The sequence below is a fragment of the Blennius ocellaris genome, assembly GCF_963422515.1.
Source record: "Blennius ocellaris genome assembly, chromosome: 10".
Lineage (NCBI taxonomy): Eukaryota > Metazoa > Chordata > Actinopteri > Blenniiformes > Blenniidae > Blennius > Blennius ocellaris.
In genome coordinates, this window is record NC_137659.1 from 27,543,980 (window position 1) to 27,562,357 (window position 18,378).

The 18,378-nt window shown below is 43.6% G+C and overlaps 1 protein-coding gene across 1 annotated transcript in view; it reads left to right on the plus strand.

Moving 5' to 3' along the window:
• The window catches only part of fyco1b (FYVE and coiled-coil domain autophagy adaptor 1b), a gene marked incomplete at its 5' end in the record, with an annotated part of 386,223 nt that overhangs the window by 139,991 nt on the left and 227,854 nt on the right, over positions 1-18,378 (plus strand). The window contains 3 exons of the mRNA XM_080503372.1: positions 823-963; positions 3,291-3,391; positions 4,624-4,756. Coding sequence (XP_080359498.1) covers positions 823-963; positions 3,291-3,391; positions 4,624-4,756 — 375 coding nt within the window. The remainder of the gene's footprint in view (positions 1-822; positions 964-3,290; positions 3,392-4,623; positions 4,757-18,378) is intronic.

Here is an 18,378-nt window from a genome sequence, read left to right on the forward strand (position 1 = left end):
TGAGATCCTGCTCACAGAGCCTCAGTTTGTGTTCTCCAAACTCCACACACTGGATTCATTGAGTCCTTTTAAGCCACAGCATACCTGCTAATGAGTGTGACATTCACTTACACTCATCCATGTTGCCTTTTTTTTAAAAATGGAGTTAATAATTTAGTCCAAATAGATTACTATTGCACACATCACCAGTGTAGTGAAACTGAGCTGTTAGCAGGTGGAGAAAGTGACTTGGTGAATTCTGCTTCACATCCTTTGCAACGTTGCTATGAATACCTGAATATATGAATACGATATGAATACTCACAAGCAAGTTTTCCCTGAGCTCACATTTCTGACACATCCTGCCCCTCCAGGCCCAAAAGGTTAAAACCCTAAAGCCACAAGGGTTGTGGCTTTAGGGGTGCAATGGTTTACATCAGGGGTCTCAAACTCAGATCCTCGAGGGCCGAAGCTCTGCACGGTTTCCACGTCTCCCTCCACTGAATGTCCTGATGCTTCATCACTACGTTCAGCACAAAGCCAGATGACGAGCTGCTCAGTGCAATCAGCTGTGTGGAAGCAGGGACACATGCTAATCGTGCAGGGCTGCAGCCCTCGAGGACCGGAGTTCGACACGTGTGGTTTACATCAATGAATGGATGGATGGATGAATGGATGGATGGTGATTTGAAGCAAGCACAGCCACCTATGTGGAACGATTGTGTTGTGTTACAGTCACAATGTTTTATGTGGAGGGTTTGACTCTTCATGCAACTACAGGACAGATTAAAAGACACATTTAAACTGTGTAGCCAGTAAGGATGATTGAAACTGTCTCTTCAGATCCCGATCTCTTCTCTGGTGTCGTTCGTGGAGGCCCTGGAAGTGGGATACAGCAAAAATAAGAATCCCTACCACAACCTGATGCACGCTGCTGACGTCACGCAGACCGTGCACTACCTTTTACTGAAGACGGGCATGGTGGTGAGTGAGAACACCTCCATGAACTGTCAAACAATGTCTCTGGATTGTGCTTCATCTTTGAAATAAAGGGGATTTTGTGCAGAGTAATTGCAGCTTTGTCAGACATGCACCATCTAAATGGCTTTTTCTTTTTAACCCTGAGAATCTATGAACCATCTATGAACATTTGTTTACAGTATAGCTCAAAGTATATTTGAATGTTGATCTCGATGCAGTGAAACATTGGTTTTTGGAAATTCCACGCTATACGTGATGCTGCTCCTATAATCTGGTGAACCATATTTCCCTCTGTCCCACTGGATGACTTCAAGGCATTATTGATGGCACATTTGTTTCAAAGGAACACAAAGAAACACAAACCCTGGTATACAGTCCCCACACAGCCAGTCGATAAGCCCCCCTCGCTTCCGGTGTTTTTATTTAATCACTTTAATAAGGTGGTCACGACAGCTGTCGACATGCTGCCTTTCTTCGAGCAGAGGAAACCACATTACTGCAAAACCCAGGGCTCCTGGGAGAGCAGCAGAGCAGCATCTATCATTGCACACGCCCTGCAGACTCCATTAAATCACAAATCAGCAGGTCATTCGTGAAGCAAGTGCGCAAGGGTACGCACCATCAGGGAATCAGCCATTTTCACCAGCACTGTTAATGCTGACGTCCCAGACATTGACAGATCAAAATTAAAATCAACCGGAGCACATCTTACAGTACAATTTGACCAATTCATCATAACAAATGAATACATAAATAAACAAATCAGTAAAAAAAAAGAAAGAAAGAAAGAAAGAAATTGACAAAATGTCAAATCAGTACTGGATTTAAATATTTAAAGGTATCGTGAAGTGAGTTACCACATGAGATATGTAATCTGATCAGTTTGGTTTAAAACACACACACACACACACACACACACACACACACACACACACACACACACACACACACACACACACACACACACACACACACACACACACACACACACACACACAATGTTAAATAGAGTACAGTAGCTGCATGTGACAGATTGACTCTTAAAGTGGCTCTAAGCACAGTCGCTGCTGCCGGGTTTGAATTACTTCACATTAGAGTCCATTCAGTAGACTGCAATATCAAATCTGTGTGTGTGTGTTAGTGTCTGTTGGTGTGTGTCGCCTTTCAATCAGCTCTTTTTGTTTTGAAGGTTCAATATGCCTGCATGTACAGGCTGATTGTGCAGCACTTCCTGTCCATCCACCAGGTGGCACTCTCACCTTTATATCCCCACCGATTTCAAGGATTATATCACAAAGTTTGGGGCCTTGGTACATGAAAATAAAATGCGTTAAATGTTTTGTTGCCATCAGGTGGCACTATGTCTCTGTTGTGGGTCATCTCAGATCAGAGCTGTGCAGAAAATATATACTGATGCTCTATAACATATGGAAATATGGAGCCATATGGCTGTGACGCCATTGTGACTGTGTGAGCTGCTTCCACCACAGAAACTAATGCAGTGCTGCACCATCATGAAGGCTTCACCACAGTCTGCTGATAACAAGATGCACAACGATCATTTTTGGAGATGCAACATGTCCAGAGGAAAATACATTTGATAGATTGTTCTCGAGAAGATAGCAGCATTACTTTTTCTTGTATTTTGTTACACTTCTTCCAACTTTTGTCCTCAAACTCAATGAATTATTGTTGCTTTTCATGGAATAGTAAAATATCTCATTTTGTAACATCTGATTATGTTTTTCATTTTCTATTGCAGATAAAATATGGAAATCTGCAAAAATGTTTTACACACATAGAACCATGTCCTTTAAATGTTGAACATGTACTTGTACAGCTTTGGTTTTGACTGAGAAAGGGACTGACTGGACGCTACCGTTACATTTTGCATTCCAGTCCGTTAACTTGTGTTAGCAGCAGGTTGTGGCAAGTTGCTGTAGCAGTAAACATGTTGCAGTAAACAAATGGAGTTCAGGGAAAAACGGACATGCAAGAACATCACACTATTATTATTTTACACCTGAGAGATGAAAATGTCTCCAGTGAACATGTGTTGCAGTGTTAGTATTGATGTGACTTCTCAGGGTGACATGAAGCTCATGATGATCTGCTCCTGCTCCTGCGTTGCGTTATGTCACTCACCAGGTTTTACCTGAAAGAACTGACCTGTGTCGTCTCAGTTTGTCATAAAACCACCAAGGACGGGACGTCTTTCTGAATATTTGGTAACATTAACAAGGCAGAAGAATAGAGGATGAGATTCTGACTCTTCCTCTTCTTCTTCCTCTTCCTCACCCCTGTTCCCTCCTTCTCTCTTCTGCCTTCAGCACTGGTTGACTGAGCTGGAGATCTTTGCCATGATCTTTGCGGCTGCAGTGCACGACTACGAGCACACAGGGACCACAAACAACTTCCACATTCAGACAAGGTAATGGATGGCTGAATCAAAAATGCATAGCCCTGACTCACTGGATTGATGCCTTGCTCTACAGAGAGCTTTCTATTTGCTCCATGGTCGCCTGCTTCAGCTCCAAACCATGTCTTCTTGAGTGAAGCCTCTGTGTTCTGGTTCATGGAACATCCCCCTGGAGAACATGACTCTGATCACATCTTTGAAAATAACCACTTCCTTTGTGACTGACAGTTCTCAGCTGCTGGTTCTTGTGGCTGTCAGTCCAATTTTCAATCTGTTCACAGCTGGAGAATTTACGTTAATATCTCGTTATTATGTATTTAAAACTCATTAAAAAAAAAAGAATAAGCTACTTTTACTGCAGCCGAGAAATATTGCTTTTCCAAAGTCTCCTTGTGGTAAGAAAGTCAGGATTAAATCCAAATAAAGAAAAGTCTGAGAGGAAAATGTACTTTCACTGTCAACCTGCTGCTTTACCTGCAGCATTCATAAATGTAATCAAATGAATATTAAGTAAATCTAGGGCTTCTATGTTCAGTGGAAAAGTTTAGATGACTTGTTTGCTTTAGTGTTTTTTTGAAATCATTTAGCCTTCATTCTCAAATGTATATTATTAATAATGTCCAAGTAAAAACCTTTTCTCATACTACAAACCAAAATAAAAACTGAATGGTGTGATGTAAAAATACATATATATTTCTAATTTATATATTACTGTGTATGAAAAAAATCACCTCATTTTAAAGCTATGAAGCATTTCATTTACTCAGAAAAGTGTGAAAATGTGAAAAACAACTTAATGAAAAGCATGAAAGTTTCCCGAAATTCTAATATTTAAAGGTTTATTTAGATCATATATACAGTATGAGAACAACAACGTCAAACCATATTTTGTTGGATTTATAACATCACAGCTTCAGAGACAAATTCCTGCAGACAACAGGACGCAGAGATATTCTGAACTGTGTACACAGTGAAGAGGAGGAGGAGGATTATTGATGGCTGAAGATTGACACTGACCTGGGTCCTTACTGTGGCATGCTGTAGAGAGCGAGTGTATCTGTGATTAAAATGATTATTTTGTGTGAAATTCTTGAACAGATTGTAACAAAACATGATTGTTGCACAAAGAAAAAGAAAACATTTAGAAATTACTTTTCTTCCGAAGTGACCTTCTGCAGTGAAGAAAGCAACATGAAGCCTCTGTGCTTTTCAAAGGATCGTCCTGTTTTCTGTTGGACTGACAGGTCGGACACAGCGATCCTCTACAATGACCGCTCAGTGTTGGAGAGCCATCACGTTAGCGCGGCTTATCGCCTGCTGCAGGACGACGACGAGATGAACATCCTCTACAACCTGTCCAAGGACGACTGGAGGTCAGTGAGGATGAAAGAGCCTGAGGGTCGGCAAAAAATGTGAAAATACCACGTGAGACACACTGATACATCATCGAGGCAAACTGAAACACAGCGAAACACACGTCAGCTTTAAAGCAAACAGGCTGAGTGAACCCTATGGCTCATAAAAAGGGAAATGGACCAGTAGATTTGTTGATGAGCGGGGAGAACTCACGTCCAGCAGTTTTGTCATCAATGACATTGTTGGAAAGCACACAACAGTCATACAGCCAGTGTTGTGAAGTGTTGTGGATGGAGAAGCCTGAAATGCTGCTGTTTAGAATGAATAGGTTTTCCACTGTGTCACAGAGAACAGAGGCTCACGGCTTTTCTCGCACGCCTGAGCTGCAGCCTCAACTTCTCCCTTCGTCCCGCGACTTCTGTTGTGTTATGATGTTTCATAACTGCATCATTCACAACCTACACATTAAACATTTAAAATAAAGTTAATCATAATAATAATAATAATAATAATAATAATAATAAAATGACAATAATATAAATAATAATATTAGCATTTCAACAAGGAAAAATGTGACTTCCAGTTTGATTATAAAACACAAGCCAGTAAATAGTCAATGGGTGTGTGTTGGTGAAACAGTGAAATGCACTCTTTATTCTCTGAAGGGGCATATTGCTACTCGGCCTGCATTGACCAACTTCTGAACGGTGTGGTTTTTATGGCCTCCAGAGGTCCGTTTCACGAAGCAGGTTTAAGGATTACCCCAGGTTAATAAACACCGAGTTGAGGGAAATGCGGGATTTTCCGTTTCACGACGGGAGGTAACTCAAACCAGAGGAAGCGGGGTAACTCAAGCCTGTTTCACGAAGCGGTGTAACATCAACTCCCGGTCAGTTACCGGGGCAACAGACGCTCTAGAACTAACCTGGTCGGGAGCAGGTTTTTGTCAGTGAACACGGAGTTTTGCTCTGGCTCCGCCCCCTTTCAGACGGACACGGGATTTCATTTCCTCATTCAGCGGGGGAGTTTTGGTGAAACAGTTCTGCAGTGCCTCATTCCCGAGGCAAATTAGACGTCAACTTTATTCCCTCATTATGGAATGTGCTTTTGATAATGATCCGATTGATGAAGGCGCAGCATTACTTCGCCCAGAATTTCATATTCGCATCATCAGACCGCGCATAGATGTACTGGCATTTGCAGACACCTTCCTTTTTGAGTGGTAGCGTTTTACTGCAGAGACCATTATGTACATCCACAGTTTAATCGCTCTGTACATTAGCAACATCACCAGCTGAGCCTTGCCCTGACGTCATAGCAGATATTGTGTGTTGCGCTGCGTTTCCTCGCAAATGGCAGAGCTGTCAGAGACACCATATGACATCATCACTTCGGGGTCTGATCACCACCACCACCACCAAATAAAGACATGATGCACAATTCATTTGGTCTTTTTTGGCCTCCCAACATTCTGGCTTAGGGCTCCTCTGCCTCTGTTAAAGGTGGAGGTGCTGGGCCACCACCCGTTTTACATCTGCCTTCTTTCTGTTGGCTGAGTAAAGTCTGTCTTAGTTTAGCCTTAGTTATTTGACAGCACATGATATGGGTGAGAAGACATTTATGTGTTTGAAAACAGCATTATGTTGGAATAAAACACCTCACAGTCAAATGGCCACTTGATATTTACTGTACAATGTCACACATGATCGAAATTACGTTAAGAAATGTATTGATTAACAATTAAATTAGCAGCGGTCTTACCCGATTGGACAATGTTTTTATATTTCACTTTCAGCTGCTGCCAAGAGGCTTCTCCCCCGCGGAATTGCACCTAAAAGAAATAAATTAATAAGCTACCATCAAGCAGTATTCCCTTGCAATAATATCGCGATAACAAAGACGTTTGAACTTACGCATTCACTTGAGCAGCAATCTTCTTCTTCCTCCCTCTCTTTAGCAGCCGCTGCAACGTTGCATTTTTTAATTTTTTTTAAAAAATGTGTTCATATTCGCCATATGATGGGATCAATACTTCCTGCTCCACTGGCGTAAAAAACTCCGCCCTCCGCGTCTCAGTTGTCATGGTGACTGGTTGAATCGGGGCTCCATTGATGCGGTCTTTTTAGAGTCGTGGTGCACGCGCTTAACTCCAGGTGAAACTACTCTGAGTTCATCAAACTGATCAAAATCCGGCGTCGTGAAACCGAAAACTCGGCGTTTTCTGTCTCAGTGTAACTCAACTCAGAGCTCGGTGTTAAGCCCATGGCTTCTTAAACCTGCTTCGTGAAACGGACCTCAGGTTATTTTCTGTCCATCCTTCTGTGTCCTGCAGGGAGCTTCGGGCTCTGGTGGTGGAGATGGTGCTGGCCACAGACATGTCCTGTCACTTCCAACAAGTCAAGACCATGAAGAACTTTCTACAACAACCTGAAGGGTCAGCTTGTCTCCTTAAATGCTGTCATCATGGTCATTAACCTGAGTAAACTGCAGCCCCTTAACCTCAATATCATCTACTGTTTACATGCTCAGAAAGGGATTTTCACATGTTTCATAGGCTGGGATCCTTCTCAAACACAGTACCCACCCAGCAAAAAATGGTTGAAAAGATGTTGAAAAGACGCTTTTGGCTTCCGTCTAAACTACAACAGAATTTGTTAGAAGAGTGAAAGGGAGTGAGGTGGTTGACAAGACGTCTCTATTAAGACGTCTCTTTCTGGTATTACAGTGAAACGTCTTTTTCATCCATTCATCCGACTTCTACACTGCTTATCTTGTTCAGGGTCACAGGGCACTGGAGCCGATCCCAGCGTACTACAGGGGAGGACAGGATACACCTGGACAGGTGGCCACTTTATCGCAGGACATACACACACAACCACACACACTCACACCAAGGGGCCATGTAGGCTCACCAATTATCCTCACATGCTTCTTACTGGACTGTGGGAGGAAACCTACACACACAAGGAGAGAACATGGAGACTCCACACAGAAAGGCCCAGCTGGATTTGAACCCAGGACCTTCCCACTGTGAGACAAGAAGTTCGTTTAAAGCTGTGAAATTGATATCATTTTATATTCATTATGTAGATATGCTTTAATACAAAGACAGTCATCAAGTCATGCTGTAGATTTTGAACTTTGACTCTGAATGAGGAAATTCACAATAAAGTGCTGATAAAAGATTTATTTATGTACATTGTTTTATTCACAAGATTAAAAGTTATCAAAGTCGGTCCATTGAAATTGGTTTGTTATTGGACCGTCCAATGTGGTCCAAATTTCAGCATGTAAAATGTAAAACTATATTGGGGCTAAATTTGGACCGCATTGGAGAGTCCAATAACAACCTAGTAGCAATGACTACATTTCGACTAAATTAGGGCTTTGACCAGACCAGATTTAGAACAAATAATCACGTCTAAATCACGTCAGTGGGTAGCATTTGTGTTGTTCAAAAAATATATTATGTGAAAATAAAATGAGCATTTTACTCCCATAATGCACCAAAAGCAGCGCAGGGAATTAGAGCTGCAGACTGATGCTTTCTGATGTTTACACTGAAATCAGTTTTTAGACTGAATGCATCTAAATATTTGGAGAAGAGAAACAGATGATAAACTATGGATGGTTTCACAGGGTTTCCCACACAGGACGTGGAACATAGTTTCAAAATTATGCAAAATATATCTTATAACACAAAACTGTGTTTGGTTCCAACACTTGTACATCGTGGATCACCATCGTGGATGTACAAGTTTTCACGTATAGTTTCTCTCTGAGCTTTAATGTGTGTTAATCTCTTCTATTTAGTTTTCAGTAGATTTTAAGATTTAAACTCTGAAAGGGAGAATTAATACATAAACTACGAGAGAACAACTCTTCTTAGAGCTATTATTTCTTTGAGAATTTAAGTTTTTTTTTTTTTTTGTTTGTATGTTCAATATAAAGACTCATTCAAGAGTTGAGTCTTGCACTGCAGAAACCTGGAGAGTCTGAGAACACATTGTAGTTGGATCAGAGCAGCAACCTGACACTCTGAGCTCATTGAAGGTTCCACGTTTTCTTATGAGAGGTGACCGATCCTTCCAGGCTGTTGCTCCCAGGCTTTGGAATGACCTTCCGCCCTCCCTGCACTCAGTTGACTCTGTTGATGCCTTCAAGAGTCAACTCAAGACTCACTTATTTGTTCAGGCTTTTAATTAGCTACCGGTACTTTTGGGCTGTTATGATTTTATATTGTCTTGGCCCTTTATATTTGTTGTGTACTTTCTGATGTTTTTAACTGTGCTGTGAAGCGCTTTGTGGCTTTTTGACTGTGAAAAGTGCTATATAAATAAATGTTGCTTACTTACTTACTTACTTACTCATCATCTTTCCAAATAAGTTCTGGTTCGTGCATCCTAACAGATCTTTGTTCTCACGCAGAGACGGAGAACTTCCAAGACAAAATAAAAAGCACTGTGAAACAAACTGTCGTATGACGTTTGAGTCATCAGTGCTGCAGTGCTGACATGAGAAGAGTGTGTCTGACCTTCACACTTTCCTCCACATTCACATCTCACTCTCATCACACAGCAAAACAAAAAAAAAAAAAGTATTATCTACTGGGATCAAGGATGGCTTCATGTTCCCTGGGTTTGTGGGCATATTGAACCTTCAAAACAAAAAGAGCTGATTGAAAGGCGACACACACCAACAGACACTAACACACACACACAGATTTGATATTGCAGTCTACTGAATGGACTCTAATGTGAAGTAATTCAAACCCGGCAGCAGTGACTGTGCTTAGAGCCACTTTAAGAGTCAATCTGTCACAGTCAGCTACTGTACTCTATTTAACATTGTGTGTGTGTGTGTGTGTGTGTGTGTGTGTGTGTGTGTGTGTGTGTGTGTGTGTATAAGCTCATGTGCAAGGATCCCTGCATCAGTTCATAACATAATGTTTCCACATGGTTATTATGGGATCTATATGAAGCTGCTGCTCTGTGATGAGGTGAGAGGATGTCTTTCCATGTGGATGGCTGATTAGCTGGAATGGTGATTAAAGGCACCTTTGTTGCCTGATGGATGTTTAGGATGCAAGCAACAAAATTCAGTATGTGTCATTAAAAGGAAGCCAGATAATCCAATACATTTTCTAAATAAATGCAAATGACCCTTTGCTTAAAAGATAATTTATGCCAGATTACATTGTTGTATTAAGCAATGATTTTACATTTGTATGGAAAAAAAACTACTTTTGGCTCAGTTTTAGTGTTTACACAATCTAAATTAGCCACTAAAGGAAGGTTTTGATGTTTCGGATACAGTTAAGAGCCAAGAACTCTGATCAAAAACACACTTCAGAAGACTACAAGGGATTCATTTTGTCCTGAAGTCCCTTTTTTGCCAGAGAGAGGAAACTTGTGTCAGAGATGTGGTCTTTATCTGGGATCATCATGCTATACAGTGAACCAAAGCAGAGCTCTTTGAGGAAGCAGCCTGTATGTTGAAGGCCACAGAGAAAACTGCAAAGCATGGTGTCAGTACCATCATGCCTCCCTGCTGCCTGTGGGAACGGATGTGTTGAACTTTGTTCTCGGCTGTCAGAACAGAAGCTAGATTGTGGTGAAGTTCTTCACACTTGAGCAATGAGACAAAGCTCACAATCTCCAGCACAAAGGAGAAGAAGGGCTGTTTTAAAGTGTCCAATAATCCATTCTGATTTAAATCCAAGTGTATTAATCTGCCCTGGTAAAGACTTCTGAATCAAAACAAGAGTAGAGATGCAAGAAGCTTCTTCGTGGATGTAAAAGTTGTGTAATTCAGCCATTTTTATCCATATTTAATTTTTCCACTAATTCTGATCATTTGTAAAACAGTATTACTGTATGTGACTTTTTCAACAACAGTTGCTTTTTAGCAATGTTTTAGACATTTCACAAACTTCCAAATATTTGTTAGTGTTTTGTGCAAAGGCAGAAAAATATATATTTTTGTCATGAACTTGATGACTGAACTATTTTTTGAGATGAGCAACAAATCTTTTAACAACTCGTTTTAGTACTTGCTTAAAAACTGCCCCTCACTCTGAATTACATGGCAACAACAAGTAGCGTTTTACAACAAACGGGGTTAATATGCAGCAGGCTTGTGGGATTATTGGGTTTAAAATGAACATTGAGTCTCTAAGGAGTGAAGCGTGGCAGATCCAGGAGCTTTAAGATTAATTATTTTCATCATTATTTACTAAAAGAGCCTTTTTCAGTATAAATCCAGAACAATTAGATATGAATGTCATTCTCTCTCCTGTCTCAGTGTGGACAAACCGAAAGCTCTGTCACTGCTGCTGCACACTGCAGACATCAGCCACCCGGCCAAGAGCTGGAACCTCCATCACCGCTGGACCACCTCACTGCTGGAAGAGTTCTTCAGACAGGTGGGCCGTACCACATGCCTGGACACACACACCTGGACACACACACCACAGAACCACTCTTCTTCTTCGTCACTCAGAAAAAACTCTTTAGAACTTTGGAAAGTTTTACTGATTATTATAGAATTTTAAGATCCAATTAAATTAAATGATACTAAAGTACATTTTATGTTGTTTGTTTTATTTAATGTGTATTTTTTAATTAATTTAATTTGTATTTTTTTAATAAATTTAAAAAAATTTTTTTTTTTTTTTATTTATATTTTATTAATTTCATTTCATTTAATTTGTATTTTTTTAATTTTATTTAATTAAGTGTTATTTTATTTTATTAATCCAAACGATTATCCAGCTGGTGGTGCGCATCTGCAGTATTTGCACTTCGTATCCTCTGGCTGTATCTGTAGGGGGAGTCGGGAGCGTCAAAGAAAAGTGATGGTTGCAGTGTTTCTGAGCACCACTGTCATGTAAACAAACACCCAAAACGTGACGAAGTGTGGCAGTCACACTTGTTTTCGTGTAAAGGAGTCCTCAGTTGGTGGAAAACCAGCATTACCAAAGTCAGCTCAGAGAGCAGGCAGAAGGGTCTCTCGAGCTTGTGACAGCTTTGCCTCTGTGGGGGGAGATGGTGTACTCACTCCAGAATTCAGTGGCAGGTGATTGGCACTATGGAGTCGGTCATGGGACGGACCGAGGTGCAGACCAGGGTGCTGGAGGGGCTTATCTTCCAGGAAGGGGCCGTACCGGCAGCATGAGCCAATTGACTCTGGTAATTGCTGTGCAGGAGGTTCCCACCCTTTGAATTGTTGTTTGGCAGGAAGCCATGTGCAATACAAAAAAAAAAAAAAACCTGAGAAAAGTCCAAGCCATTGCATAAATGAAATTTAATCTTGAACTCTGGTTCAAGATTAAATTACAGAGACGAGGGGCTTCTATCATGACAACCGGCTCAACATGACTCAGCAAATGGCAGGGAGCTGGAGACACGGCGAGCATGGGATGGGAGGGGAGGGTAGGGGGTCCGCCCTGATAGAGGTGATCTGCACTGATCTCCTGAACACCTGGAGAGAGCTAGAATCTGGGTCTCTGCTGTCTCTGAGGTCTGAGATTCAGTATCCCAAGCACGTCATCCAGTTCAGCCAGTGCTCTGAAATATTGAATCTGTTTGCAGTTGTGGAGATGGACATGACGTTTGACCGTCTTTAGATTTCAAGCTTTATTGATCTCCTTGGGGAAGGTACTTCTCATCACCTAAACCATCTGACTCATTGTAAACTCACCTGCTTGAAGCAGCAGGCTGAGCTGGCAGGGGTCAAATGTCATGTTCAGGACCCACACTGGTGACCTGTTGGATTCAAACCTGCAACCTTCGAGCCCCAGGCCTGTTTCTCTAACCTCCAGAACAACACTGCCACTTCTGGGGTTCCTGCGAGAGGAAACATAGGATTTTAAAGTAGAGCTCAGTTTATTTATCTGTGCCTACGACTCACTCCAGGGTCTTCGGTATCATGTCAGTTCCTACATCAACAAAAGCCAAATACTGTATTAATTTCAGCCATTTCTAATGACATGAAGTTTCTTCCACACATTGCAGTCAATAACAAAACAACTGTTATAGTAATTATATAAATAAAAATGTAAACACAGAACTAAAGCGTATGACACAACTTCGTTCATAAATCAGTGGATATGTCTGGAAAGATCATAGTCATGACTGAAGGTCAGAGGTTTACAAGTTTCCCCACTGCTTAAAGCTCCTCTATTATTAAACCATTTTGTTCTCATTGTCTTATGTTCTGGAAGCTGCTTTCATGAAGCCTCTGTCTCTCGGGATACAAACAGGCAATCAATAAGCTGACAGGAGAACATCGGCTCACGACTCCATGTCTGGTCTATCTGTGACCAATCAAGAGAGAAAATGAAACTCATTTGTGGGACCAAAAGCAATTTGTGTGACAGTGAGATGAATCCAGTGTGCGTTGATGGGAGAGTGAGAACACTGTGTTTACAAGCTGAAAGGCTCAGGAACCTGACTGACGTAGAGCTGTTTTGCTTGCAGGGCGACAAAGAAGCAGAGCTGGGTTTGCCCTTCTCTCCACTCTGCGACAGGAAGTCCACCATGGTGGCCCAGTCTCAGATCGGTGAGTGGCCTGAACAAACCCTGAGCCGGTACACTGGAGACATGAAGGAAACTCAACTGTTAGAAATTGTCAGTTATCAACTCAACAAGTGTTCAGTGTTCATTGAAACGAGCTTCGGATGAATCCTACAATTCTTCATATTTTCAATTAATCCAGAAAAAAACAGGAAAACATCATAGAAATTAGAAAAATGCAACACAATACAATAGAACGTACCCAGATTATATTTTTTTATTTTTTTATTTATTTGTTCATGTTATTTCATGCCATTTCACAATACACATACACACACACACATATATATATATATATATATATATATATATATATATATATATATATATATATATATATATATATATATATATATGTTGGGGGCCACTCAACCTCATGGAAGGGGGAGGGGAGACCACGTTTTGAGAACAAAGAGATCACATGGTCAGAATGGGAAAAGTTCGCCATTCATCCCGGATCACCCCCCGGATCACCCCCCCTCCAAGGTGCAATACTAGAGGCCAACGGCAGGGGGAGCCTGAGAGCTCCCTCACCAGCTGGAAGGTCCAGGGCGGGCCCTCCGTCAGGATTGGTCCACATGACCCAGAGCCGACCGGTAACACGAAACCACAACAAGAGGTATAAAACACCCCCGCCGGGGTGATTTCTGCCTCTCCAATGTTGAAACCTGCGTAAAGACGGACGCATCCGTTTCGCACGGAGACGAAGTGCCACGTGTGCCCGCTGACCGGGCCGGAGTTCCACACCCGGCCGGACGAGCCGACAACCACCGTGGAACTACGTCTACTTTTCCCTTTTTCCTTTTTTTCTTCTTCACCGGAGTCCGAGTGTGCAGCTGCCAGCGCACCGTCCTCCCGCATGCAGACCTGAAGCCGCTTCTTCTCCCCCTCCTCAAAATAAGCGCTTGATCCTCCTCGGATCATCCTGTAGACTTTTCCTGTCCACAGACCATTTGAGCTTGTTTACCTGGGACGCCAGAGAGAAAAACAAGCTCCAGCCGGGAAATCAACGCACTTTCCCGGCCGCCGCAGCACGTTCACCCTCATCAAACTGAGTAAGGCTTAGAGTCTGGGCAGGCAATGAGAATAACGTGACTGTAATATTGCTGTGTGTTTATTATTGTGTTGAAGTCAGGGACGCCGATCCCTGTTTCAACCAATCTGTGTCTGCGCGTTGGATTTACATCCACGCGAACCTCCTCTCTCTCTCTCTCTCTCTCGCTCTCTCTCTCAACCTGTACAGACCATTTCTAGATTGTGGAGTCCAAGACAGTGTGCAGAGCTGAACATATTCTGTCCACTGCCCTTCTCCCTCCCTCCTTTTCATTTTTCCTCTCCTCCTCATAAACGATCGCGTAAAAGCAGCCGCGCGCTGCTGCACCCGCTTCTGTGACCGTGTGTAGTTCACTGTCCCTGGGATTTCTCAGCCACGAGCCCCCAGGCGCGCTCCGAGCAGGCTCACGAGCCGTGCACGAGCACAGTGACGTCACGCTGTCCAGAACGAGTGCGCCAAGCGCCTCTGGTGGCCGCGTTGGTGATTGCAATCTCTTGAAAGACCGCCACTCGGTGGACAAGTCGAGTCATTGCATTCTCCCTCCGTGCGCCGCCGCGCCCCTAGTGGTCATTACGGTTACTGCCTCGAACTAGACGCCTGCCGCCATCTAGTGTCCGTTCGAGGTCGTTACACCCACACACACTGACCCTCCAACGCCTGCCGCCACCTGGTGGACGTTCGTGGTCATTACACCCCACTCAGGCTTCCACACACACACTCACGCACACACACACCCTCTTTCTTTGTACATAGTGTTTGCTGTTTAATAGATTAGATCTTCGTGTTTGATTGTTTATTACTTAATTGTGTTGTTTTAATAAATGATTTATGAATTATTTTTGAATAAATACTTTTTGTTAGTAAACGCATTTTAACTGGATTGATCGATTCTTGGTTATCATTGTGTATTTATTGTTGACAATTCACTGGTTTGTAACAGTCTGTGCTCGAATCTCACACCTTCCTTGTTATTTAATATTGTTATATTTACACAGAAATATTAACTTTACTTAAATAACCCTTTTTGACAAACGAGACTGAAATTTGGTATTAGCTATTTCCAGCTTAGCTGGTGGTGCCCCGATTTAATTATTATTTGATAAATAACCAATTTATGCAAATTAATAATTTTTATTAATAAATTATTTTTTATAATTTATTAACTTTTGAGTAATTACTCAATTACTCTAGGAGTTGCTGATGAGTAACTAACCGTTTACTTTATTAGTAATTCCAATTTTTCCTAAATTACTTTCAGTAATCTATTACTTTCAGTAATCCATTACTTACAGTAATTATTTATGCTAATTACCAACCATAAATCCCAACATAATAATGCCGCCCGTGTGAGGCTGTTTTAAAACCAGTATTGTCACAATATCTGCATAATTTACCCAGAATTGTCTGTTTAGTTTTACAACCGATAACTTTGTTTCTCTCAGAACTTAGTTTTTCGAAGAACACGTTACAGCACTGCTAAGCAAAGTCAATTGTGTTTGTGAAGTGGTAAAGCCTTCTTTTTCTTGCATTTTCATGCATTCTTTTATTTCTGTCAGAGATAAATGTACACTAACCCGCTATTGCTCACCCAAGGTGCTAACTCCACCCTGTTAACTTGAGAGGGGTTACAGTTAGAGCAATTAGCAACCCACAGAGTTGTAAGCCACAGGTGTAACCATCACCTGTGCATTAACAACATTTTGGCACTTTTCAAAACACAGCTTTCGCGTGACTCCTACCATGAGTAGTCAGAGACACTGCGTGCTCGGAGCTGAGACTCCTCGGGAGCCACATGACCCAGCCCTGCAGACTGTGGTCGCTGGTCTCCTATGCCTCTCCACACAGGAGAGAAGAAACCTCAACAGCTACAGCTTAGAGACCTGTGAAGCAGAGATCAGGCAGCTGTTAAGCTATGTGAGGAACCCGGTTGGTCAGGTAGAGCTCACCATTCCGGATGTGTTAGGCCACATTGCACTGCTCTACCAGCGCAAGGCCGAGCTGCAAGCTCTCGAAGCTCAAGAGCAGCTCTCCCAGCTGCAACTTTACAGTTTGCAGCTGAGGATTAACCATGCCCAGCTGAAGCTGGAGAACTCCCGCCTGCGACAGGAGATCCAGGCCAGGGACGATCAGGCTCCTTATACGGAACCTATTGGGTTACTAACCCGAACTTCTGCGAAAGAAGTCAAAACAGACGCATCATCTGATGATTCATCAGAAGATGAGTCAGGTTATGGCTCTCAGAACAATGAGCCAAACCACATTGGGGTAAAACCTGGTGCAGCTCTCAGCAGAGACGCAGCACATCTCCGCAGTCTGGAAAATGTCCAGTCAGATGGACAAATGACCCCAGTTATGCGCATTCTTGAAGCTGTCCAGTCAGGTGGACAGCCTCCTCCAGGTCTCTACAATCCTGAGGTGGTCCAGTCAGGTGGACCGACCACCACAGGTGAGTGTAGACTTGGAGCTGTCCCGTCAGGGGGACAGACTGCATCAAGCTTCCCCGCAGCCATGGCGAGGGGGGGGCTTGACATACAGCCAGGGGGGTTTGGCACAAGACACCTGCCCAGTGTTGTGGGAGTTGACTGCATCCCACTGAACCGACACCCAGTCCCCCCAGCTTTTCACTTTAAGGACCGCAGGGTCCCGGTGTGCTCTGACACACATCCACCGGTGCTTAGCCGCACCACAATGCGCTCTCACAGCTCTTTCACTCCTTTTCAGGAGAATGAAAGGAGTTATTCTGCAGCACCTCACCGTGCTATCAGCTTTGGTCCTCCACTCACTGGAGACCCTCTTGGTCATCATGACCCTCACTCTCTCCACCGGAGAGAACCAGGGGGGTCCAGCTCAGATGACTCGGACCATTCCGGTCCCCCAAGGGAACGTGGTCTTCGGACCCATCAGCTTGAGTCCCTTGCAGAGGACATAGAGCAGTTCAACCCAAACAACCGGGAGGTTAGTATAGAGGACTACCTCCGGGAGGTTGAACGCTGCCTCCTCGACCTGCCTCATCCTTTGTCACGTGAGAAGCTGAAGCTTCTCTGGAAGACGACGTCCAGGAGCGTCCATGTTTACATGGAATCCCTCCCACCTGCCATCAGAGACCATTACTCATCCCTCTGTCATGCACTTAGGGAAGAGTATTCTCTGTACAATGATCCTGCCTCTGCAACCACTTGCCATTACTCAGAAGGAGGCGGAGCCTCCCAGAGAGTACTATAGGCGCCTTAGGGCCGCCTACTTCCAAGGCCGCAGTGCACCGGGGTTGGATGAAGACCAGACTTTAAAGTCGCTCTTCATGAACAACCTCCACAACAGTGTGCGGTTCGATGTCGCTCTGTTCTGCAGGACTACAAACCCCACCATGAAAGACCTCCGCAAACACGCGCAGATGGTGTGGGAGCTGCGTCACAGTTCAGGTGAAAACCATGATGGTGACGCAGGCGTCCTGAGAACGCAGGCGACTGGAAACACGAACCCGACACCTGTAGGTCACGAGGTCCCCTCCCCCGCACTCGCTGTGGATGGGGGACCCGTTAGATGTCCACAACCTCGACCACGAGGTGGACAACGGCACAGAGGTAAGAGATCAGGCAGACCGAGACCTCACCACTCCCAGCGGAGAGGTAAGTCTCACAACCGAGGCCGAGGTCAGACCCAAAACCACTGGGACGCAGACGTCCCACAGTGGATTAAATCCTGCCTCAAGGAGGTGATGCAGGACCTGAACCCGCCTGGTCAGAAGGGACCCGGCTCCCCTGAGGAACCGGACTCCCGGCCCCTGACCGCATGACTAGGCCGGTCGCCTCTCCCCTCCGCACACAAAGTTTGCTTTGTCAGGAGGAGGAGGAGGAGATCCAGGAGGTCAAAGAGGCCCTCAGAACCAACAGAGGAGCCCCCTTTGACATTCTTGGGTGATCTTGTACGCAATGGCAATGCCAACTGCGTATACACTTCAGTGATGGCAGGGGGTGTAGACACCCTCGCCCTGCTTGATTCTGGGTCAGAAATAA